We start from the raw sequence: 26466 nt of genomic DNA on the forward strand, positions 1-26466 counted from the left end.
GTGTTTCTTTGATTTCAATGTTTAAATTCAATTTTCTTTGTTTTGTAATGGAAGAGAAGAGTGCCTAAACGTTCATACAATTCAGTTTGAGTTGTTGGAATGTTTAGGTGTTTCTTTGATTTCAAAGTTATGAGGAACTAAACCCCCTTTAGCTAGGGGGTGATTCGAAACTATGTTTATATTTGCAATTTGAATTGATTACGTTTGGTTGGAATTTCATAAGTTGTGGATTCAATTCGTTTAACTGTTTGATTGATAACTTATTTATGTATGTTCATTGAGATTGCAAGCTTAATTTTCATGCATAAATATGACGCTAGAATATAAGTGAATTTCACCTAATCGTTATGAACTCATATTCACAAGTAGTTATTTGAGGTTGCTTATAAACAATCGCGTTAAACGAATTCTTGGCATAAGTTTCATGCGTATTCCATAGTAACGAATGCCTCGTCGATGTTTATGATTTCCGTTGAACTTAATGATCTTTGTTGAATGTCTCTATCATGCGTATTCCATAGTTAGGGACTTTGATTAAGAATAATTTGGTTGTAATGCGTATTCCATTCAATCCAACGAATTTAGGGAAATCTGAAAGTTAATCTAAGCGGATCTAATTAACTTGGAGCATTGAGTTTCACAACTTATCGAAAGACCAACTGAGAATCAATTTTGTTTGCAAGTGTAACATGTGTGGAGAAGAACCCCTTGGCTATTCCATCATCCATATTTTCATCACATTCATATTTACATTTTGCCTTTAATTATATTCTGTCTTTTTAATTTAATATCGTCCAAACACATTTCCCCCATATTTCGTTGAGTCTTAATCATTCGTATTTGTTTTATTTTTGTATCTTTAAGCTTTTGGAGTCATAAACACTTGCAAATTCGTCTAAATCAAGTTCTAGCTTCTATTTGAGTCAATTTGATTGTTTTAGACAATTTGAGTTTTTCAAAGCCATTCTGAGTCATAGTAGTCTTGTTAATTTAGTTTTTATGTTTTTAAGTCAATTTAGAAGGTTTTAGCAAGCCCTCCTAATCCCCGGTCTAGAACGATCCCTCACTTATCCATTCTACTACAATTGTCAAACGAGGGTTTAATTTGAATCTCCACTTTCTTTTTTCATAGATTTGTACTACTCTCTCCGTATAAATTGTGGTGGGGAAGAATTTACTGTCCCTGGAGAGACAAATACATCATATGATGTTGACACAGATTCAGCTGGACCTTCATCATTTTACCAGAGCACAACAAATTGGGCATTAAGCAACACTGGTTACTTCACTGATGATGACCAAACTACGGACACCCTTATAGCTAATAATAAAGCTAGACTCTATATGGCCAATCCTCAACTGTACATGAATGCACGCCTTTCTCCCATCTCTCTAACTTATTTTGGGTTTTGTCTGGGAAATGGAAACTACACTGTAAACCTCCATTTTGCAGAGATAATGTTTAGAAATGGCAGAACACATAAAAGCTTGGGAAGGCGCATATTCGATATTTACATTCAGGTAACTAATCGCATCCACTGCCATGCATACCAGTGAATTATTCTAATTTTCAACATGCATTGTTTATATTTTGGTTGATTTGAATGTTGACTTTCATATTTATGATCATGAAATGTTAAGCAACTAAATTGTGTGTGTGTGTGTGTGTGTGTGTGTGTGTGTGTGTGTGTGTGTATTGCAGGGAAAACTAGTGAAGAAGGACTTCAATATCATGGATGAAGCTGGTGTGTTTGGTGATGTAGTCATAAGGAACTTTACTGCTCCTGTAACTAATAATACGTTGGAGATTCGTTTATATTGGGCTGGGAAAGGGACGACAGGCGTCCCTATTAAAGGAATCTATGGTCCACTTATTTCAGCTATTTCAATAGACCCAAGTAAGTTTTCATTGATCTGAACTTCGTCTAATTACTATGCGTCGACCATATGCATTGATATATCTACTAAATTAAGAGATCCGAATTCAGTTCTGCAAGGTTCTTCTTCAATATTTCCTTTCCCTTGTATTTTCACAAAAATGCTTCTGTGCTTTTCTCTTGTTTTACATAGTTTGGGCCAAGACTTGAAGAAATACTCTTAAATTTTCTTATCACATAATATGCTGTTTTTTCCTAGGTGACGGGTATGCGCTTTTAAATACAACAAAATTCTACGTCGAGGATTTTTAACTATTTACATGAAAACTATCCTGTTCACTTAAGGAAACATATAATATTTGCAACCATCCAAAGAAAGTTTGTTCAAGGGATTACTTTATATACTATCTACTTATTTAAGGATGCCCCAACGACCAGGTTCAATCTTCTGTTTCTATGTGCATTAGATAGCTGGTTGAATAATCCACTCCCATGTCGATTACATTTACATTTACTCTAATTTAAGCTATATTCTTTCTTCCGACAGACTTTGATCCCCCGCCAAAACCTGAAAGTGACACATCAACTGGTAGAAGTGGCGTGCCTGTGGGTGGAAGTGGCGTGCACGTAGGTGTCGTGGTTGGAATTGTGGTTGGATGAGTCTTCATTATACTACTGATATTTGGTATTCTTTGGAAGAGAGGCCTCCTAGGGCAACAAAAGACATTGGAGGATGGTATTAATTTGCAGTTTATTATGTTATATTGGTTTTTCCTTTTTGTTTCTCCATTACTTTTTCTCATCGAGCTTTTTTTGTAACTAATTAAGTACAATATTTACACTATTTTGCATGGTTCTCCTGCATATTGACGTGCACCACAAAGACGGTAATTATTTAGATATTGAGCTTTCCGGCACTTTGATGTTGCTGTAATATATTTATCGTCCAAACTCATGATGCAAAGTGTCTGCCTATAGATCAAGTTACTAGTTAAATTCTAGAATCAGGCACAAAATATTAAGAACTAAGAATGCTATCGTTCTGAAAGTTTTTTTAGACACAATTTCTTATGAGTTTTACTTGTTATACAGATTTGAAGGGTGTGGACCTGCAAACTGGTAAATTTACCTTCAAGCAACTCAAGGATGCCACAAGTAACTTTAACAAAGCTAATAAGAATGGTGAGGGTGGTTTTGGTTCTGTTTATAAGGTATTCTTCGGAGCAAATAGTTTATTTATTGATTACATTTTTTTTCTTCTAATTTGATACTGTCCATTCTAATGAAAGTTAATTTGCTCCATAGTGATGCGAATTTGACAATCTTTCTCAAATGTAGGGCGTTCTAGCAGATGGCACCGTAATAGCTATTAAGCAGATTTCTTCCAAATCAAAGCAAGGGAATCGTGAATTTGTTAATGAGATTGGCATGATTTCTGCTCTGCAACACCCTCATCTTGTCAAGCTCCACGGATGTTGTATTGAAGGAAATCAATTATTGCTTGTCTATGAGTATCTGGAAAATAATAGTGTTGCTCATGCTTTCTTCAATAAATCTTAGTCTTGTTTGCCAAAAGTTCATTTCATCATACAGTGGCATAAAAGATCTTATGCACTAAAAATATGTCCCTTACAACTAAACTTGTTTAATTTGGCAAGTTGAAGGGGTAGAAGAAAGTCATTTGAAGTTGGATTGGCCAACAAGGCACAAGATTTGTATTGGTACAACAAGAGGTTTGGCTTATCTTCATGAGGAATCAAGATTGAAGGTCGTTCATAGAGACATCAAGGCTACTAATGTTCTACTTGATAAAAATCTTAACCCGAAAATATCTGACTTTGGATTGGCCAAGCTTGATGACGAGGATAATACTCACATTAGCACCTGTATTGCTGGAACTTAGTGAGTCCCTAAACTTTTATTAATCTTCTTATTCTCTTGCTTTGATCTTCTTCCACCCTTAAAAAAGAAGATAGAGCAACAGAAAGTCTATAACTTACATAATTTTCAACCTAACCAAATCTTTGTTGTTCAATAAATTTCAAGGGCAGATTTATTCTTTGAATATAGTTGTATTACTGTGTATCTCTCTAACTATTGGATTAATCTATTAGCAATATTTTTACTAATTATTTTAGCTCAATATGAGTTAATGGTATGATTTCATGATATTGCAGTAATATATGGTGCCCGAATATGCAATGCGGGGTTGTCTAACTTCTATAGTTTTGGTATTCTCTTATTGGAAATTGTTAGCGGGAGAAACAACACAACTTACTGGAAAAAGGAAGAAAGTTTTTATCTTCTTGATTGGGTAACATGAATCTACTACTTCCTAATTTAACTTCAAATTTTCTTAATATGCCTTATATGTGTGAAAGTACATTTGAATCGGTGAAGTTTAATCCAAAGACAGAATTTATATTGCTTTTGTTACTTCCATTTTTTGTAGGCACGACTTCTAAAAAACATGGGAATTTGATGGACCTAGTTGATCCAAGGTTGGAATTAGACTTTAACAAAGAGGAGATAACTGTTGCAATCAATGTGGCTCTCCTTTGTTGCAATGTTACTTCGACAGCTAGGCCTACCATGTCTTCGGTTGTGAGCATGCTCGAAGGAAGGGCTGTTATTCAAGAGTTCATCTCGGATCCAAAAGCCGAGAGTATTGAGATCGATGCAATGAGGAAACATTTTCAATCTAGTGTTGGAAGGGGCACCAACGAGGAATGGATAGAAACGGGGTCAACTGAAGGGCCATGGATTGCTTTGTCTGCGTCTACTCACAATTTGTATCCCATCAATCCTGATTCAGACTAATGGGAGAACAGAAGCGAGAGAACTTGAGCTGCACAGTTATCAGTTTGACTCAACCTTAACACACTCAAACATATAAGCTAATAAATAATTTGCATTTCCTCTATAACTATTTTCTTTTTTCTGTTTGATAATATAGTAGAAATTAGAACTGAAGAAGTTTCTACAGCATGGTAAATATAAATTGTGACATCAGCTCTTTTCAGTATTTTGTATTATGATAATATGATTTTCTTTTCGAATAATAAATTTATACTTCAATACCTAGATTGGATCAATTATTTCGATCAACTTCCTTAAAAATAAAAATTGATCATAATCTTGGCTGCTAAGTTTGCAACACAGGGCAGAGTTTTAGTCAGAGGAAAATGGAATACGTTATTTGGCAGCTAAATTTTGGTATTTGAATGTTTTCGTGCTTATACTGCTGAGTATAAAATAATGGCCCCGCTGTTACTAAAATTATAGTAATGCACTTAGCACTAGTTTGTTACCGTTTAAATTTAAATTAAAATAAAAAATAAAATAAAATAATAGAAAAAAGAAAGAAAAAAAGGCGGGTATCATAAAAAGCTTCCAGCTTCATAATTTAAGTTCAGGCAAGTTCCATCGTATTACAAATACAAAAACTGTAAGGGAGGGGAATAGAGTAAGTTGGTTGAACACTCTACCATTTTGGCTATGTGGTTGTTTGTGAAGAGAGTAGGTAATGTACACCAAAATTGAAAAGGAGGGGAATACAACAAGTTGGTTGAGAGAAGGAACTTAATTTAGTAAAATCAGAAATCATTTACGGAGGATTTTCTACAAAAAAAATATAGCTAATATATAAGGTGAGCAAGATTCAAAGAATGTGCATGACAAGAAAAATGATAAGAGACGTAAATCATTGCCAAAAACATAAACAAATTGCCAAGTTTTCTCAAATTTAGTTTTGGAAGTTCTGAAGTTTACATCAATTGCATTGATTTCATTGTTGTAGAATATAGGTATATATAACTACAAGAATCCCTACTACATAGCTAATTGGTACAAAGTAATTAAGTAATCAACCTGTGATGCTCTCCCTTATTAAGAATGCCCAACTTGCCTAATAAAGATTTAAAACGTCCCTTTCCCAAAGGTTTAGTGAAAATGTTGGCAAGCTGCGACATGGATGGAACATAATAACCTGTGACAACTTTTCCTTCCATGATTTTATTTTGGATATAGTGACAATCAATCTCAATGTGCTGTGTACGTTCATGGAGTACTGAATTTGCAACAATGTGAAGAGTAGCTTGATTATCACAAAACAAAGCTATAGCCCCCTGCTTGCAAAGTTGTATATCACGAAATAGATTTTGTAGCCAAGCCAACTCGCAACAGGCTGCTACCATGGATTCATACTCTTCTTTGACAGAGGACAAAAAGACTGTCTTTTGATGTTTGCTTTTCCATGAAACAAGAGTCTCCAAGAAAAATATAAGAATCAGTGGCGGACCGCTAAGTGGTTGGGCACCTGCGCTATCTAAGTTCAGTATGCTTTCAACTTCAAATCATTTTCTGAAGAAAACATAATACCTTGTTTGGGTGGCAAAATTTTTAGTTGTGATGAGAACACAAGTGATATACAATGTGTTTTAATAGAAGTGGTGATAAATTTTATTTTTTAAGTTATTAATTTTTTAGCACATATATCCCACTATTTGTATAGTGATACGTGGTGTACCATCTTGTGTACCGGTCACACTGAAAAATCTCTCGTTCGGATGTCCATTTTAAGTATCTCGAAATGTGCAATGCAGCCTCATAGTGTGATTGCTTGCATGAATCTACTCAACAAGTGGAGCAAGTACATGATATCTGGCAGGATAATAGTGGGATAAATTACATGATCAATCAATCTCCTATATTTAACATGATCATTGAGCATTACACCCTCATCAAAAAGCAATTTGAGATTTTTCTCAATAGAGAGAGTGCTAGGTTGTGATCCTAAAAATCCCATATCATCGAGAATATCCAACAAATATTTCCTTTGCGAAATAAAAAATCCTTTTTTTTGAACGCACCACTTCTATGCCTAAAAAGTATTTTAAATTACCAAGATCTTTGATGTAGAACTTGGCATTTAAAAAATGTTTGAGGCTATTAATTGCAATTGAATCGTTTCCTGTAATCAAAATATCGTCAACATAAATAAGGAGTGCAGTAAATGACTTAACTTCATGTTTAGTGAAAAGCGAATAATCTATCACTTTTGATTGAACATAATCAGCGAACCTAATAGTTTGCAAAGACTTGAAAAACCATTGTCGAAGGACTTGCTTTAAACCATAAAGCGATTTATTGAGGAGACGTACCAAATTCTCCCCATGTCGGCGAAGATTATAAGGTGGGGCCATGATTCTTGCATACTTCGTATACATGACCAACTTTGTATCAACCTAGTTATTAGTTACAAAGTCAATGAAATAATGATTCACAGTGTGCTTCTAACAAATACACATTTACCATTTGTGTAATTCCTAAAGTTTTATTCTTAATTTCTAAAGAACATTGGACATTTTCCTTCGGTTTTAAAGTAAGAAAACCAGTTCCTTCTTCCTATTTAATTCCCAGACCAAAAGTAAGTATTTTCTGTGATAAGTTAGTGTTTTACCTGTTTGGTCTCATTTATGTGGCAGCTTTTCCTTTTAGTTATAGGATAGATGCGTAATGGATATCTGTTAATTTGCAACTAATCTTTGAAACCTTGTTTTCCGATGAAACACAGAATTCTAAAATCCCAAGATCTGCAAGGAACACTCCCACTAGAGTTGGTAAATCTCAACTATCTTCAAGAAATGTAAGCACATTTTTACCCCTCCAAGTTTACATTATTTAAAGTATAAATAAAATAACTTTGTGCCGTGTAAATGGTTTATTCTAATTTCATATATAGCTCACCTTTATGTCCGTTGTCAACGAGACAATAACTGGTTTCTTTCTTTCTCCTTCAGCGACCTCACCCGCAACTACCTGAGTGGTACCATCCCTCCAGAATGGAGCTCTTTTCCACTTGTGAACATGTACTGTCTTCTCTCACACTGCAAGCATATTTGTGTTTGATGCTCATGTCATGTTCTTGTTACATTATTTGGTCACTCCAATGTTCTTCAGCCATTTCTTTCTTAAACTATGAATCTACTACATTGGTTTTGTTCATGATAATGAGCTTACGTGGTCATGAGGTGTTTGAATCATAAATATTGAATCGAATACATGGGGTTCATTGCCTTCGTATTGACGAACATGTTAATGTTATTGAGCCTCTTGCTTGATAAAAGTGATCTTAAGACTATAGTTTTTGATGCAGAACCCTTTTTGGAAATAGTTTGACTTCTATCCCCAAGGAGCTCGGAGACATCACCACCCTTAAGAGTTTGTGAGTGTTGATTGCGCATTTGTTTCTTGCTTATCCCATTTGTTTCTATGGAGATCCTTAATGATGTTTTTTTAATCAATGGAATTGAATTTGTTTGTATAGGGACATCAGTTTCAATAATTTCTCTGGACGTCTCCCTCAGGAGCTTGGATCTGGGGCCAACATAGAAAGAATGTAAGAGTCCTATTCAAATTTTACCGTGTTAAAAAGTATTTGGCTTATTTGGAATTTTCTTTCTTGTAGACAAATTCTGGATGTTTTCACCAGTAAATCATCTACTTCTTCATCATTGATATATTATTGTATCTGTTTCATACTTAGGCTACTTTCCTCAAACAGCTTTACTGGGGAGTTGCCAGAAACATTTGCAATGCTTACCTGAGCACTTGTACATTTTTTGGTTGTTTCTTCTTAAAGGTTTCCTGAGCACTTATACATTTTTTTTTTACTGCTTTCTGATACTAACTGATAGTATTTTCCCTTTTCCAATCATTATGCAGTCGGGTTAGTGACTGTCACTTTTCTGGGCAGATACCTGATTTTATTGAGAACTGGACAAGTCTTAAAAAACTGTGAGTGTTTTTCTTTTGTGTGTCATTTTTCTGCTATTTGATTCTGAATATTATCACTACTTAATATGTTATGACTCGTTGAAACAGATTGATTCAGGCTAGCGGTTTGACAGGGCCAATTCCTTCTGGCATTTCTCTTTTTGACAAGCTTAATTGACTTGTTAGTATATCTCGTCTCTATTTATAAATACAAAACGATTAGCAAATATGCGAAGTTTATGTTCATAGTCAATTTTAACATGCAGGAGAATCACCGACTTGAGTGGACCAGAATCACCCATTACTTCGCTCGATAAGATGAAAAACATGAAGACACTGAGTTAATGGTTCCATGACACAAAATTTCCGTCTGTACCGGAAGTCTTCTATAAACTCAAAGCTTTGGTGTTTCTGTTGTAGGATGTTGAGGAGTTGCAACCTTGTTGGACGGCTAACTCACAATCTTTGGGCAAATGGCTAAATTGGAAACTTTGTAAGTACAAATGTATTCGTCCTTATTTTTTTCTGACTTCAGATAAAAAAATTTCTTCTAGATGTGATTCTACTAATTTAAGGATTATTAAAGTGACTTAGACGATGTTGGAGGGACATTAAGTTTTTGTATTTATTAAGAGAACATCTCTTTCAGATGACATTTCCCTCTCTGCAGAGAGCATATCTAAACTGCATTTGCTATTTGTTTGTGCAGATACCTCAGCTTTAACAAGCTGACCGGAGAAATTCCAAGCAGCTTTGCTAGTCTAGCAAAAGTGGATTATATGTAAGCAATTGGAATAACCAATCTAGTCTTTCTTATATGAAATTCATGCAGACGTTCTTTAATGGTGAGTCACGGGTTACACCCCAGCCTGACAAGCTGGAAGTATTTCCAATCACGATTACTATAATTATGAGTCACGGGTTATACTGCAATAAAATTTATTTTATTCATTAGAGTCATTACTACTCATGTAATTAAGTGACATAAGGTGATCACCCTTAGATGTGTCTTTCAGATGGAAGTACTGATCTAATTCACTCAGAGTTGGCAAACTCAAATTTTCAAACCTTTATGAAGAAGTTCCTAAGAACAAACACCATATTCTTTACTGAGTTTTATGTATTCATTATTTTTAGATTCTTAACTGGAAACTTGCTGACTGGACCCATACCTACCTGGCCGAAGATGCCGAGTAAGCTTCTCTTCCAAATGCTACTTTTTAGTTGCTTAGTAACGAAATTTATGCTGTTTTTTTTTACTAAAATAGATATAAAACTATGATATAAAAACTTCATTCCAAGCATGTTAATGCCTTCCTCTTTCTCCTTACCCTTATTTCCTTTTGTACTCACATACTACAAATGGAAAACAATTTGGATCATAGCTCCTTTTGTGCAGTGATCTTTCATATAACAACCTCACCATAGGGGATGGAGGTCGTCAACCACGAGGTGGCATGTAAGAATGTTTTCAATAGCTTGAAGTTTCTATTTCTGTCTTGTGGTGCAAGCTTAACTTTTCTTATGTGCTAATTTCTGCAGGAACTTGTTTGCAAGCTCGTCAAAGGGCAATAGTTCGTAAGTTCAAATTAATCGTCTCAAGCATGCACCTATAAATTTACTTTGGTTTCCAACAATGTATTCTGTACTATTTTTTTCCAACTTCTTCTCATTTATGATTGCTGACATTTTCTGTACCCTGAATTATTCTATCAGGAGAACTGTTTCATGTTTCAGAACTGCACAGTGTCCACCATGTAGGTCGAGTTTCTACACAAATGATTACCTTTCTCTTTTCGGTTCATTCTTTTTTTAGTTTTTCTCCTCAACTTCCACTGATCTCCACTTTCTTTTTTCATAGATTTGTACTACTGTCTCCGTATAAATTGTGGTGGGAAAGAATTTACTGTCCTTGGAAAGACAAATACATCATATGATGGTGACACAGATTCAGCTGGACCTTCATCATTTTACCAGAGCACAACAAATTGGGCATTAAGCAGCACTGGTTACTTCACTGATGACGACCAAACTACGGACACCCTTATAGGGAATAATGGAACAAGACTCTATATGGCCAATTCTCAACTGTACATGAACGCACGCCTTTCTCCCATCTCTCTAACTTATTTTGGGTTTTGTCTGGGAAATGGAATCTACACTGTAAACCTCCATTTTGCAGAGATAATGTTTAGAAGGGGCAGAAAACATAAAAGCGTGAAGGCGCATATTCGATATTTACATTCAGGTAACTAATCGCATCCACTTCCATGTATACCTGTGAATTATTCTAATTTTCAACAAGCATTGTTTATATTTTGGTTGATTTGAATGTTGACTTTCACATTTATGATCATGAAATGTTGAGCAACTAAATTAGTGTGTGTGTGTATATATATATTGCTGGGAAAACTAGTGAAGAAGGACTTCAATATCATGGATGAAGCTAGTGTGTTTGGTGATGTAGTCCTAAAGAACTTTACTGCTCTTGTAACTAATAATACATTGGAGATTAGTTTATATTGGGCCGGGAAAGGGACGACAGGCGTCCCTGTTAGAGGAGTCTTTGTTCCACTTATTTCAGCTATTTTAGTAGACCCAAGTAAGTTTTCACTGATCTGAGCTCCGTCTAATTACTATGCGTCGACCATATGCATTTGTGCCTTTCCCATGTATTTTTACAAAAATGCTTTTGTACTTTTCTCCAGTTTTACATAGTTTGGGTCAAGACTTGAATAAATACTCTTAAATTTTCTTATCACATAATATGCTGTTTTTTTTTTTCTAGGTGACGGGTATGCGCTCTTAAATACAACAAAATTCCACTTCGAGGATTTTTAACTATTTACATGAAAACTATCCACTTCACTTATGGAAACATATAATATTTACGACCATCCAAAGAAAGTTTGTTCGAGGGATTACTTCATATACCGTCTACTTAATTAAGGATGCTCCAAAGACCGGGTTCAATCTTCTGTTTCTGTGTGCATTAGATAGCTGGTTGAATAATCCACTCTCATATCAATTATTGCTTGTCTATGAGTACCTGGAAAATAATAGCGTCGCTCATCCTTTCTTCAGTAAATATTAGTCTTGTTTGCCAAAAGTTCATTTCATCAGACAGTGGCATAAAAGGTCTTATGCACTAAAAATATGTCCCTTGCAACTAACTTTGTTTAATTTGACAAATTGAAGGGGTAAAAGAAAGCCATTTGAAGTTGGATTGGCCAACATGGAACAAGATTTATATTGGTACTGCAAGAGGTTTGGCTTATCATCATGAGGAATCAAGATTGATGGTCGTTCATAGAGAAATCAGGGCTACTAATATTCTGCCTGATAAAAATCTTAACCCGAAAATATCTGACTTTGGATTGGCCAAGCTTGATGAAGAGGATAATACACACATTTGCACTCGTATTGCTGGAACTTAGTGAGTCCCTAAACTTTCATTTATCCTCTTATTCTCTTGTTTTGATCTTTTTCCACCCTTAAAAAGAAGATAGAGCAATGGAAAGTCGATACCTTACATAAGTTTCAACCTAACCAAATCTTTGTTGTTCAAGAAATTTCAAGGGCAGATTTGTTCTTTGAATATAGTTGTATTACTGTGTATCTCTCTAACTATTGGATTAATCTTAAGTACTCAATTAGCAATATTTTTACTAATTATTTTAGCTAAATCTGGGTTAATGATATGATTTCATGATATTGCAATGGATACATGGCGCCCAAATATACAATGCGGGGTTATCTGATTGATAAAGCAGATGTCTACAATTTTGGTATTATTGGAAATTGTTAGCGGGAGAAACAACACAACTTACTGTAAAAATGAAGAAAGCTTTTATCTTCTTGATTGGGTAACATGAATCTACTTCTTCCTAATTTCACTTCAAATTTTCTTAATATACCTTATATGTGTGAAAGTAGATTTGAATCGGTGAAGTTTAATCCAAGGACTGAATTTATATTGCTTTTGTTACTTCCATCTTTTGTACGCACGACTTCTAAAAGAGCAAGGGAATTTGATGGACCTCGTTGATCCAAGGTTGGAATCAAACTTTAACAAAGAGGAGATGACTGTTGTAATCAATGTGGCTTTCCTTTGTTGCAATGTTACTTCGATAGCTAGGCCTACCGTGTCTTCAGTTGTGAGCATGCTCGAAGGAAAGGCTGTTGTTCAGGAGTTGTTCTCGGATCCAAATGCTGAGAGTATTAAGATCGATGCAATGAGGAAACATTTTAAATCTAGTTTTGGAAGGGGCACGGGCAAGAAATAGATCGAAACGAGGTCAACTGAAGGGCCATGGACTGCTTCGTTTGCGTCTGCTCACGATCTGTATCCCGTCAATCCTAATTTAGATTACTGGGATAATAGAAGCGAGAGAACTTGAGATGCACGGTTATCAGTTCGACTCAACCTTAACACACTTAAACATATCCGTTAATAAATCATATGTATTTCCTCTATAACTATTTTCTTTTTTGTAAGATCCCACATCGCCCAGGGGAGTGATCCTTATATGTATATTCTCATCTCTACCTAGCATGAGGCCTTTTGGGAGCTTACTGGCTTTAGGTTCCATCAGAACTCCGAAGTTAAGCGAGTAGTGCGCGAGATCAATTCCATGATGGGTGACCCACTGGGAAGTTCTCGTGTGAGTTCCCAGAAACAAAACCGTGAGGGCGTGGTTGGGGCCCCAAGTGGACAATATCATGCTACGGTGGTAGAACGAGCCCGGGATGTGGTGGACCATGGGCTGGGATGTGACAATTTGGTATCAGAGCCTACCCTGGTCGTGGTGTGCTGACGAGGACGTCGGGCCCCTAAGGAGGGGTAGATTGTAAGATCCCACATCGCCCAGGGGATTGATCTTTATATGTATATTCTCATCTCTACCTAGCACAAGGCCTTTTGGGAGCTCACTGGCTTCGGGTTCCATCGAAACTCCGAAGTTAAGCGAGTAGTGTGCGAGAGTGACCCACTGGGAAGTTCTCGTGTGAGTTCCCAGAAACAAAACCACGAGGGTGTGATTGGGACCCAAAGCGGACAATATCGTGCTACGGTAGTGGAGCAAACCCGGGATGTGACATTTTTTCTGTTTGATCACATAGTTGTTGACCCTAAAAACTACCAAGCCTACGTGGCGCACATGCCGAGTAATTAATAAGATAACTACATCCTTCAATTGTATGCAAGGTGTGCCAACTCGTTGGCCGAGGAGTAAAATTTGTTGATGTTACTTTGAGCGCGTTGTTGACTTCTTGATCTTGCGACTGCGGTCGAGGATGGAACACGTCTCGGCCTTCGGGTTCTAGAGCCTGATGTAGTAATTTGTAACACCTCACTTTGCCGAGAAGGCTAATGAGATGACCTCTGCCAATAAGGATTCGAAAACCCTTCTCGACCGAGACTTGGATAGGTAACTAGTCGGCCTCAATGCAGTGTTGTTTATCCAAACTGAATGTGTTCCTCGGTCAGCTGATTCTACGGCAACAGTAATGTTTATCCAAACTGAAGATGTTCGCCGATTGCCTTCACAGTGCTGTTTATCTAAACTGTAGGTGTGTTGGCAGAAAAAGAAAAAAAAAATCTCATGATGTTTGAGAGGTTTGCTCAGGGCAATTTGTATGTTGAATTGAAGAGGCGTTTTTAGTCATCTACCGCTTGGTATTTATAGAGACCAATCCCAATTGCATTGTGACTCTAAGTCTTTATCTATTGCTAACCCCATACCTTATCACATCAATCAAAACCTATTGCCATCTTGAGAACCTGACCTTCCATCAAATTCGGCTTTCAAAGATTTATCCTGATGCAATCTTGTTTTGACTAGATTATTGGCAACATTCAATGTATATTGTTGTTTTGACCATATAGGAAAACAAAATAATATTCTTTCATTATCTCTTCAAGACCCATCTGATCACGCCATCCCATCATCCAAGACTCATCTGATCATGCCAAGCGCTGATCTCTGCACGTTCTGTCAACAAACCCCAATTAATTTGAACTCTGTTGTTGCTTCCATTAGAGGTAATGAGAATCTCATGTATCCCATCGTATAACTGTAATAATGAATCATATTGAAAGATAATTATTATGATAAAAATCATACTATTATCCCTCAACAATAACAAAACTATCTTCACTCTTCGATCGATGATGTAGAAGCATGCTTACTCAACGGTCTTGATTACTCGGACCGATGGTGTAAATTTGACCCCAAACAATAGTAGAAAGCAGAATTGAAGAAGTTTCGACAACATGGTAATAGTAAATTGTGAAATCAGCTCTTTTCAGTATTTTAAAGCTCTTATTGTGTATGTAAAACTAGTTTGTGACTACTTAAATTATAAAAAAAGCGGGTATCATAAAAAGCTTCCAGCTTCATAATTTTATATATCACAAATCGTTACTAAAGTTTTAAAAAGTCAGCTAAGTTCAGGCAAGTTCCATCATACTAATTACAAATACAAAAATTGAAAAGGAGGGGAATAGAGTAAGTTGGTTGAACACTATACTATTTTTGCTATGTGGTTGTTTGTGAAGAGAGTAGATAATGTACACCAAAATAGGAAAGGATGGGAATAGAGTAAGTTGATTGAGAGAAGGAACTTAAATTTAGCAAAATCGGAATGACGTAGGAGAGCTAGGGGGCATTGGCTTGGGGTGATTCGAAATGAGAGAGGTGACTTTGTGGTAGCAACGGCAATAAAAATTCGAGGAGTCTGCTCGGCGTTGCTGGCTGTCGGCAACTCACTTGGAGTTGCAGGGGGATGCAATGGTTGTTATCAATGCCCTTCAAAGGGATTTGGCAACTCCATGTAATGGTGCCTTCGGGCATATTTTGAATGATACCCGACATATTTTGAAGTCTTTTCCGCATTGGAAGGTCATGTTTGGTCGTACGGGAGGCGAACGAGATTGTTCATCGTCTTGCGAGATTAAGATTAACATTGGATGGTCAAATTTTTTTGTTTGAAGAACCTCCAGATGTAATTTCTAATTTTCTTTTTGAGAATATTATTACTACTTAATTTAGAGGTGCGGGATGTTCTTTTTCCCTTGATATGGGTTGGAATTCTTGGCAAGGTTTTTATCGAGACTCATTTTAGCACCCATATCCTCTTTGATTGTACATTTTCTTTATTTATCAATGAATATCATACTTAATTTCAAAAAAAAACAAATATATATATATATATATATATTTAGTAAAATTGGAAATCATTTGTGGAGGATTTTTCTATATCAATATATTGCTAATATATAAGGTAATGCAAGATTCAAAGGATATGCATGAAAAGAAAAATGATACGTGACTTAAATTATTGTATAAAAGAGGGAACTAGATCCCTTTCGGACAGTTAAAAATTGAGCATGCTGAGCAGGTGATCCAAGCTGTTGAAATTTAATTAAACGGTTACAATTATTATAACTTTTAAAGGTCTCCCTGTTTGTAGATGTTGGATCAACTTTCAACGGTCCGGAGAGGATCCGGTTCCCTAAAAGAGAAACAAATTGCCAAGTTTTCTAAAATTTAGTTTTGGAAGTTCTGAAATTTCTTATTCATATACCAACCAACCTTTGCTTTTGATTGAGTGTTAATGAAGAAGTCAAAGTCGTGTAAGATTAATTTCGAACTACATTTATTTAGCCTTCTGTCACTCTGTGCTTCTCATTTGCTTTAGCTAAATGTAGACATGCACTTAATTTCATGCACAACTTTTTTGAAGTTTTTCCTTTTTTTTTTCTTTTATATCGTTATGTCAGCGTCGGATTATCTGATGAATATGACTTTTCTCTTTGACATAGCATTTGCTTTAGCTAAATGTAGACATGCACTTAATTTCATGCACGACTTTTTTAAAGTTTTTCCTTTTTATTTCTTTTATATCGTTATGTAAGCGTCGGATTATCTGATGAATATGACTTTTCTCTTTGATTTATTGTGTCGTTAGTTTATACGTTCCGGTCTTCATAGTGTAGCTTAAATTATTAATAATAACATTGACTGTAATAAAACAAGGGTAAATTATATTTTATCCCTTCAAGTATGAGAGTCAATTATAACTTCATATAATATTTTTAAAATATTTCAATTTCATATATTTAGTTATATATATTTTTTTTCACTTTCAAACATCTGTTAAAAAATCTGTTAATTTCATACATTAGTTATATTTCTTTTCAGTTTCAAACATCTGCTAAAAAATCCGTTAAGTAACTATTGACAAGGTGCAAAGTTGAAATTCATGTCAGCACAAATGTGAACCCTACATTTGTCATGTCATTACTTAACGGTTAACTTAACAGATTTTTCAACGAATGTATGAAACTAAAAAGAAATGTAACTAAGTATATGAAATTGAAATGTTTTAAAGATATTGTATGAGGTTGCAATTGACCCCATACATAAGAGGTAAAATATAATTTACCTAAAAAAAACAAAAAAAGGATTATTTTTTCGTTTTCAGATGGTGTTGGACACAATTTATTTGTTAACAACTTGACATGAACACCACTGTTAAGCTAATAGATAAATTTGAGGCACAAACATGGATTTCTTTTCTAATAAGTTCATCACTTAGACTGTCACATCCCGGCCCGGGGCGGATCACTTCCCGGGCCCGCTCCACCACCGTAGCACGATATTGTCCGCTTTGGGCTTACCATTCCCTCACGGTTTTGTTTTTGGGAACTCACGAGCAACTTCCCAGTGGGTCACCCATCATGGTATTGCTCTAGCCCTCTTCTCGCTTAACTTCGAAGTTCCTACGGAACCCGAAGCCAGTGAGCTCCCAAAAGGCCTCGTGCTAGGTAGAGATGAGAATATACATATAAGGATCACTCCCCTGGATGATATGGGATGTCATATAGACATTCTACATAATTAACATTTAAATAGGTGGCCAAATTATATCCTAAAGATATTGATTGTATTAAAAACATGTAAGTATTGTAGTCAAAATTCATATTTTTATCACAAATAGTCTCTGAAATTGACTAGTGCATGAAAATGATTCTGAAATTGAAACTTGATCAATGTCGTTTATGAATATGGAGATTGTTTTTTGGTGGCTGGGTTCAAAGAAGAAGGAGAAGATGAGGATTGTTAGTTTGTTGTTTTTCTTCTTTGTAAATGAGGATTGTTAGTTTGTTGCTTTTCTTCTTTGTACGTTTTTAAATCATTGAAACACTTTCTTTAATCCATGTGTCAACATATTATTGGAATGTAGAGTTTTATGTGTTTCATATCAACATATAATAGAATTTTTTTTTTACAAAATTCAGACAGAAGACGATATTATTCAATTTTCAACTTCAGATATCATCTTGATGTGGTGGGTTAATCTCAGAAACCACTTATGATAAAAACTCAATATAATATAATAATTTAAGTTTAACAAGTCACTGTCGGCGAAACCAATCTTTGTAACATGTTACCAAGGAGTCTATTCATTGTCAAATGATAAGATAATTATATTAAATATAACTAAATTATGGCAAGCAGAATTCAAACTTGGTGCAGGAAAAAACACACTAGCGTAATTAGCTTGGCTAAACTCAAATCTTCTATTTTAAATTAACTCTGTTACAAGTAGTTTATGTAAATTTATCTTTAATTATATAAATAATTAAATAAAAATAAATAGAATCAGTAGTTGGGAATAATTTTTTTTTTTTTCCACTCCTTGATTGGTCTTTGGTTTTAAGGGCAAGTAAGGTAACACAAGTCATTGACTTCCGTTTGTGTCCTTCGAGGTCCACTCCTTCCCCTCAAGCGAATAAAAAGCTGTAATTCAAACTCATTCTCCTCACAAATCTCTCTTTCTTCGCCACTATCACAATTTTTCATACATACATACAACCCAGCAAATTCAAAACCACTCAACATATTCCATCCCGCTAGCTGCACAATTAAACTGATCATTTTGTCTCTGGTTTTCTCTTCAAATGTGAAAGACTTTGCTTAGAGAAATGATGAATATGTTCTTCCCTCGACTTCTTCCTCATTCTCTTTTCTTTGTAGCTTGCTTTGTAACTTTTTCCTTTGGAGCTACTTGTTAGAAAGTCAATGTAACTAGATAGGAATGTTTTATTTAATTGATTTGTAATTGATACTTTCTGTTATCGTATTCCTAGTTTCTAGGTCTTCTTGTTGTACAAGGAAAGGTATTGTATATATTGAGCATTCTATCAATGAAAGGAATTATTCTGGCTAAATACAGTTTTCACATGGTATCAGAGCAGTTTCCAAACCCTAGCTTTTTTCTCCGCCAAAACTACCAGAACCTTTTTTTCATTCGTTGTCCTCCTTCTCCATGGCTGACAATGACAACACCATTATCAAGAAGGGCGACGGCGAGAGTTTTGCCGACCCTTATTTTCTTCATCCTTCAGATCATCCTGGTTTGATTTTAGTCTCCAAAAAATTGACTGGGGACAACTACAACACTTGGTGCCGAGCTATGGAGATTTCTTTAGGTGCCAAGAACAAAATTGGTTTTATTAACGGCAAGGTGAACATGCCATCTAAAACAAAGCAACCCGATGCTTACGCCGCATGGCAGAGGTGCGATAACATGCTACTTGCATGGATCATCAATTCCATTGAATTTGATATTTCAGATTCAATTCTTTACTTGAAGACAGCCTATGAAGTTTGGGAAGATCTTCGGGAAAGATTTTCTCAAAGCAATGCTCCACGAATTTTTCAGCTTCAAAGAGAGATTGCCTCTCTCACCCAAGGCCAACAATCTGTGGTTGTTTATTACACAAAATTGAAGGGTCTTTGGGATGAGTTAGCATCCTATAGTTCTTCAACAATCTGCACTTGTGGCGCACAACATGAAACCAATAGATTTATGCAGTTCCTCATGGGATTGAATGAGTCCTACAGTGCTATTCGTGGACAAATCCTATTGATGAATCCACTTCCCTCCTACCGACAAGCGTATTCCTTGATCATCCAAGAAGAAAAACAACGGTAGTTAGGCACTGGATCCCGCAGTCTAACTGAACCAGCAGCCATGGCGGTTCACCATCAGCAGCAATCTTACAAGAAGCAGCACCAACAGTCGACCTCCTCTTCACTGCTCTTACTGCGACGCTAAGTATCATACCGTTGAGACTTGTTGGCAGAAGAATGGTTATCCACCGGATCATCCCCGTCACAATCCCAACAAGACACGCAACTCCAAACAAAATGGTGGTGGCAGCGGCTTCTCTCGTGGAAGTTCTTGTGCTCATCACGTTGCTTCTACTCCCACCATCAAGGATCTTCAAGCAGCTGTGCCCAACCTGTCCGAGAAACAATATGCAGACATCTTTTCTGCCTTGACTTCTAAGAATGACAAACCACAAGCTGCGAATGAAGCACCACAAGCCCATGCCACTCTCACTTCTCCACCACCCTCAGGTTTGTCTCTGCTTGTTCCCGGTCGATGGATCATCGACAGCGGAGCAACGGATCACATCACTTGCTCGTCTAGTTTATTGACAAATTCCATTAACAATACCTCTTTGCCGCCTGTCTCACTACCTAGTGGAGAGAAGGCTTCTATTACTTCGATTGGCAATATTCAATTAAGCGATTTACTACAATTGAAAGATGTTCTATGCGTGCCTTCTTTCCAAGTTGATTTATTATCTGTTGGAAAAATTACAGATGGGTTACATTGTTCAGTGACTTTTTTTCCCTCTTGGTGCATTTTACAGGACCTGATTTCGAAGGTGACGATTGGTGTTGGTAAGCGACGGGGCAATCTCTATTACCTTGTGGCGTTGGCTTCTACTTCCTCTCTGCAAAACCGACCCTCCTGTCACCTCATTACCGTTTCTGCTGACCTTTGGCACCGCCGTCTGGGGCATCCTTCTCTTGGGCGTCTACAATATTTAGCAAATAAAACCTTAAATTTCCCTTTTGATTCAAGTCATCGTTGTCATGTTTGTCCGTTGGCGAAACAAACTCGCCAACCTTTTAGTCGTAGCTCCATTTCAACTTCTAGTTTTTTTGAACTTTTGCATTGTGACATTTGGGGTCCTCATAAGACTGCCTCCCTTACTGGTGCTCATTATTTCTTAACTATCGTTGATGATTTTTCTCGTTTCACCTGGGTTTTCTTAATGCGACACAAACATGAAACACAACCTACCCTCAAAACGTTTTTTGCTTATATTGAAACTCAATTTCACGCCAAAATCAAACAAATTAGAGTCGATAATGGGGGTGAATTTTATTCCATGCGGGATTTCTTCTCTGACAATGGGATCATTTATCAACACTCTTGTGTTTACACACCACAACAAAATGGTGTTGTAGAACGCAAGCATCGCCACATCCTAGAAACTGCCCGAGCTTTGCGTTTTCAGTCTCATTTACCAGTTAAGTTTTGGGGGGAGTGTATTCTGACCGCCACTTATCTCATAAACCGTCTCCCTACACCATTACTTTCCAGAAAATCACCATTTGAGATACTATACAACAAACCACCTTCTTATTCCCATATGCGTGTTTTCGGTTGTCTTGCCTATGCCACGTCTGTCCATCCTTCCTCCAAGTTCTCTCCGAGGGCTCATCGATGTGTTTTTCTTGGTCGATTGCCAAATGATGAAGGTACGAGTAATTCACCTCAATATCTCTATGTCAAAATCTTTCTTAGTTTCCTTTGTTTCATTCTATAAATGATAGTTTTAAGTTCGTTCGATAATCTTTTAGTTTTCAATTTTTTTGAGTTTCCAAAATTTGGTTTGGGTTGATTCTGGTTTTCAGTTTACAATTTTCGGAGAAGTGAAAACAGTTACCAATGAACTAAAAATTAAAAACTGAAATTTAAAATGATTATCAAATGGACCTTAGGTAAAAAGATATTTGTGTGAACTTAGTTGAAATTTTCAATCATATGATGCTAAGGCGCACTCTGTAGTTCTCGTCTATGCATCAAAAAAAAATTCCATTTGTTGAGCACGATGTTAATTTGTTGCATTTTATTTTGCGTATATGCAGTGCAAACTTTGAAAGACATAGCAAAGACACTGGGGGAGACGCAAATCCATGCAGCGGCCAACTTCCATGGACTGATCTACGCTTACCCAAAGCAGTTCAGAATGCCATCAGCTGTAATTGCTCCTATGAAAGTTCCACTATCTGCCATATTACCAGCATGTAAACCTCTCTCTCTCAAAAACAAACATGCCCGACTTAGAACTTAGTGTGATTTTTCAGTGTGCCTAGAATATGAAATAATATATCATGTGTCACTATATAAATAGTGAGTTACTTGTGTTAAAAAATTAACACAATTTGAAAAATAAAACTTCCTTCCATTTATACAACAACACGTGGTATACTTCTGAACATAATGAAAATTTTCTCTACATCTCATAAGCTAATACCAAAAAGTAATGCTAGGAAGACTAAATTCTGATCACTAAATTTGCAAACTAAATGATGTATCACAAATAGAAATAAGCTTGTTTATTGACGTTTAAGTAATAATTCAATCATCAACTTCCATGTCATTTAGTTTTCAAAATTATGTCTCCAAATTTAATATCTCTAGCATTACCCAATACCAAATAATCTTATTAGGTTTCAGTGATTTAAATTGATGTGCATTTAAATTGATTTACATTATTAAAAGTAAAAAGAAAATAAATATGTGTCGTGTAAATGGTTTATTCTAATTTCATATATAGCTTACCTTTATTTCTGTTGTCAATGAGACAATAACTGGTTTCTTTCTTTCTCCTTCAGCGACCTCAACCGCAACTACCTGAGCGGTACCATCCCTCCAAAATGGAGCTCTCTTCCACTTCTGAACATGTACTGTCTTCACTCAAACTGCATGCATTTTTGTGTTTGATGTTCATGTCATGTTCTTATTGCTTTATTTGGTCATTCCAATGTTCTTCAGCCATTTCTTTCTTAAACTATGAATCTACTACATTGAGTTCTTTTCATGATGGGCTTCCGTGGTCATGAGGCGCTTGAATCATAAATATTGAATCGAACACATGGGGTTCATTGCCTTCGTATTGACGAACATGTTAATGTTATTGAGCCTCTTGCTTGATAAAAGTGATCTTAAGACTATAGTTTTTGAAGCAGATCCCTTCTTGGAAATCGTTCGACGGGTTTTATCCCCAAAGAGCTTGGAGACATCACCACCCTGAAGGGTTTGTGAGTGTTAATTGAGCATTTGTTTCTTGCTTACCCCATTTGATTCTGTGGAGATCCTTAATGATGTTTTTTTAATCAATGGAATTGAATTTGTTCGTATAGTGACATCAGTTTCAATAATTTCTCTGGACCTCTCCCTCAGGAGCTTGGATCTTGGGCCAACATAGAAAGAATGTAAGAGTCCTATTCAAATTTTACCGTGTTAAAAAGTTTTTGGTTTATTTGGAATTTTCTTTCTTGTAGACAAATTCTGGATGTTTTCACCGGTAAATCATCTACTTCTTTATCATTGATATATTGTGATATCTATTTTATACTTAGGCTGCTTTCCTCAAACAACTTTACTGGGGAGTTGCCAGAAACATTTGCAATGCTTACCAAAATAAAGGACTTGTAAGCTTCTGTGGTTTTTCCTTCTTAAAGGTTTCCTGAGCACTTGTACATTTTTTTCACTGCTTTCTGTTACTAATTCGAAGTATTTTCCCTTTTCCAATCATTATGCAGTCAGGTTTGTAACAGTAACTTTTCCGGGTAGATACCTGATTTTATTGAGAACTGGACAAATCTTGAAAAACTGTGAGTATTTTTCTTTTTTGTGTCATCTTTCTGCTATTTGATTCTGAATTTTATCTCTAATTCATATGTTATGACTCGTGAAACAGAGTGATTCAGGCTAGCGGTTTGACAGGGCCAATTCCTTCTGGTATTTCTCTTTTGACAAACTTAACTGACTTGTTAGTGTATCCTGTCTCTATTTTTAAATACAAAACGATTAGTGAAATGCGTAGTCTATGTTCATGGCTCAATTTTAACTTGTAGGAGAATCACTGACTTGAGTGGACCTGAATCACCCTTTCCTTCGCTTGATAAGATGAAAAACATGAAGACACTCTGAGTTAATGGTTCCATGACACACAATTTCTGTCCGTACCAGAAGTCTTCTGTAAACTCAAAGCTTTGGTGTCTGTTGCAGGATGTTGAGGAATTGCAACCTTACTGGACAGCTACCTCCATATCTTGGGCAAATGACTAAATTGAAAACTTTGCAAGTACAAATGTATTCGTCCCTATTTTTTCTGACTTCAGATAAAAAAAAAAATTCTTCTAGATGTGATTCTACTAATTTAAGGATTGTTAAAGTGACTTAGACAATGTTGGAGGGACATTATGTTTCTGTATTTATTAAGAGAACATCTCTTTCAGATGACATTTCCCTCTCTGCAGAAAGCATGTCTAAATTGCATTTGCTATTTGTTTGTGCAGAGACCTCAGCTTTAACCAGCTGACCGGAGAAATTCCAAGCAGCTTCGCTAGTCTAGCAAAAGCGGATTATATGTACGCAATTGGAATGACCAATCTAGTCTTTCTTATATGAAATTCACGCAGACATTCTTCAATGGTTTTGTCACACCCCAGCCTGACAAGCTGGAAGTATTTCCAATCACAATCACTATAATAATGAGTCACGGGTTAAACTGCAACAAAACTTAGTTTATTCATTAGAGTCATTACTACTCATGCAATTGCCTAACATAAGGTGATCACCCTTAGATGTGTCTTTCAGATGGAAGGAATGATCTAATGCACCCAGAGTTGGGAAACTCAAATTTTCAAACCTTTACAAAGAAATTCCTAAGAACAAACGCTATATTTTTTACTTAGTTTTTCTGTATTCATTATTTTTAGATTCTTAACTGGAAACTTACCGACTGGACGTGTACCTGCTTGGCTGAAAAACAACGTGTAAGCTTCTCTTCCAAATATTACTCTTTAGTTACTAAGGAAATTTAGGCTGTTTTGTTTTTACTAAGATAGATATAAAACTATTATATCAAAAACTTCATTCGAAACATGTTAATGCCTACCTCTTTCTCCTCACCCTTGTTTCCTTTTGTACTGACATACTACATCTGGAAAAGAATTTGTTAGTGCTTCTTTGATTCTGGTTTATGAAACCTCAATGAATATGAGGACTGGAGAAGATGATTAATACCGAAAATGAAAGGATGAAGAAAATCACACACAGAATGTATGTCCTTGCTGCTCTGCAGAATGCAGCAGAGGAAAATCCTTCTTAATTCGAAATTCTCTCTCTCTCTCTCTCTCTCTCAAGTTGTGCAAAGAGAATAGGGAATTGTTATTGGCACTCCAAATTTCTCATTCTACACTCCAAACTTTCTATATTTAAAAAGAAAAATACACTTGTGAGGAGTGTAGAATGAGATTTTTGGAGTGCTAATAACACTTCCCAGAGAATATTGCCATTAGCAAAACACAGCTGGATCCTTGGACATCACAAAGTGATCTCAGCCACACATCTAACTATTTTCTAGGATCATCACACATGGCATTATTTGCCTTACATCTTTGAACCTCACACTTGGCAATATTACAACTCAAGTGAATACACACTTAAGCTCATAATTTAATTTCAAATTTTCTTGATATGCCTTATATGAATCTACTACTTCCTAATTTAATTTCAAATTTTCTTGATATGCCTTATATGTGTGAAAGTACATTTGAATCGATGAAGTTTAATCCAAAGACAGAATTTATGTTGCTTTTGTTACTTCCTTTTTTTGTAGGCACAACTTCTAAAAGATCAGGGGAATTTGATGGACCTAGTTGATCCAAGGTTGGGATCAAACTTTAATAAAGAGGAGATGATTGTTGCAATCAATGTGGCTCTCCTTTGTTGCAATGTTACTTCGACAGCTAGGCCTACCATGTCTTCGGTTGTGAGCATGCTCGAAGGAAAGGCTGTTGTTCATGAGTTAGTCTCGGATCCAAATGCCGAGAGTATTGAGATCGATGCAATGAGGAAACATTTTCAATCTAGTTTTGGAAGGGGCACGAGCGAGAAACAGATAAAAACGGGGTCAACTGAAGGGCCATGGACTGCTTCGTCTGCGTCTGCTCACAATCTATATCCTGTCAATTATGATTCAAATTACTGGGAGAACAGAAGTGAGAGAACTTGAGCTACACGGTTATCAGTTTGACTCAACCTTAGCACAGTCAAACATATCAGCTAATTAATCATTTGTATTTCCTCTATAACTATTTGTTAGCGTGAATCAACCATATAGTTTGGGAATGTGATCATGTGATTGATTCATTGTATAATTGGGATTCTTATTTCCTATTTTATAGGACCTCTTGTACCATGATCATTGGGCATGGTACTAAGAAGCGAGGGTTATATTATGTGGATGATGTGGTACCGGGCCGAGTCAACCAAGTCCGCAGTGGTCACAATAACAAGATCAAGCAAATTTGGCTATGGCATTGTCAACTAGGACATGCATCCCTTGGCTATTTAAAACAAATTACTTCTGTCTTTATTTAATGGCGTTATAGACTCTGATTTTCAGTGTAATGATTGCATTCTTGCAAAAAGTCATCGTACTTTTTATCATTTGAGTTTCAATAAAAGAACAATGCTTTTTGAGATAATTCATTTAGATGTTTGGGGCCTTTACCAATAGCAACGCACCATGGTATTCGTTAGTATGTTATGTTTGTCGATGATTACACCGGAATGACTTGGCTCTATATTATGAAACAAAAGAGTGATGTTGGGCAAATCTTTCAACAGTTTTATCTTATGATTG

The 26466-nt window shown here is 36.0% G+C and overlaps 1 protein-coding gene, 1 long non-coding RNA gene and 2 pseudogenes across 3 annotated transcripts; all 4 read left to right on the top strand.

Moving 5' to 3' along the window:
- The first annotated feature begins 1104 nt into the window (after positions 1-1104).
- On the top strand, positions 1105-4858 carry LOC148693252 (putative leucine-rich repeat receptor-like serine/threonine-protein kinase At3g14840; annotated as a pseudogene). Its single transcript, XR_015953599.1, has 8 exons — positions 1105-1521; positions 1703-1898; positions 2425-2487; positions 2539-2613; positions 2970-3088; positions 3216-3779; positions 4055-4191; positions 4330-4858. The product of XR_015953599.1 is annotated as a putative leucine-rich repeat receptor-like serine/threonine-protein kinase At3g14840 (transcript).
- On the top strand, positions 4359-13054 carry LOC137741753 (putative LRR receptor-like serine/threonine-protein kinase At1g07650; annotated as a pseudogene).
- Positions 13055-21174: 8120 nt separating this feature from the next.
- LOC148693253 (uncharacterized) lies at positions 21175-23987 on the top strand. Its single transcript, XM_088680343.1, has 6 exons — positions 21175-21283; positions 21674-21832; positions 22393-22492; positions 22778-22849; positions 23512-23583; positions 23669-23987. The coding sequence occupies exons 1-6, from the start codon at positions 21175-21177 to the stop codon at positions 23742-23744; spliced, it is 588 nt and encodes a 195-aa protein (XP_088536469.1). The 3' UTR covers positions 23745-23987.
- Positions 23988-24112: 125 nt separating this feature from the next.
- LOC148693254 (uncharacterized) lies at positions 24113-25541 on the top strand. The gene is made up of 3 exons (XR_015953535.1): positions 24113-24184; positions 24536-24592; positions 25438-25541. It is a non-coding gene; the product is annotated as an uncharacterized LOC148693254 (long non-coding RNA).
- Positions 25542-26466: the final 925 nt, after the last annotated feature.

This window comes from Pyrus communis, chromosome 11, assembly GCF_041283825.1.
Source record: "Pyrus communis isolate YQ-2024b chromosome 11, ASM4128382v1, whole genome shotgun sequence".
Lineage (NCBI taxonomy): Eukaryota > Viridiplantae > Streptophyta > Magnoliopsida > Rosales > Rosaceae > Pyrus > Pyrus communis.

Excerpts from the sequence above, each read along its gene's own strand:
- LOC148693253 (XM_088680343.1), top strand. The coding sequence starts at position 21,175 with ATGCGTGTTTTCGGTTGTCTTGCCTATGCCACGTCTGTCCATCCTTCC. Across the intron at positions 21,284-21,673 it reads TCGATTGCCAAATGATGAAG|TGCAAACTTTGAAAGACATA; the intron begins GTACGAGTAATT and ends GCGTATATGCAG. Across the intron at positions 22,493-22,777 it reads TCTCTTCCACTTCTGAACAT|ATCCCTTCTTGGAAATCGTT; the intron begins GTACTGTCTTCA and ends TTTTTGAAGCAG.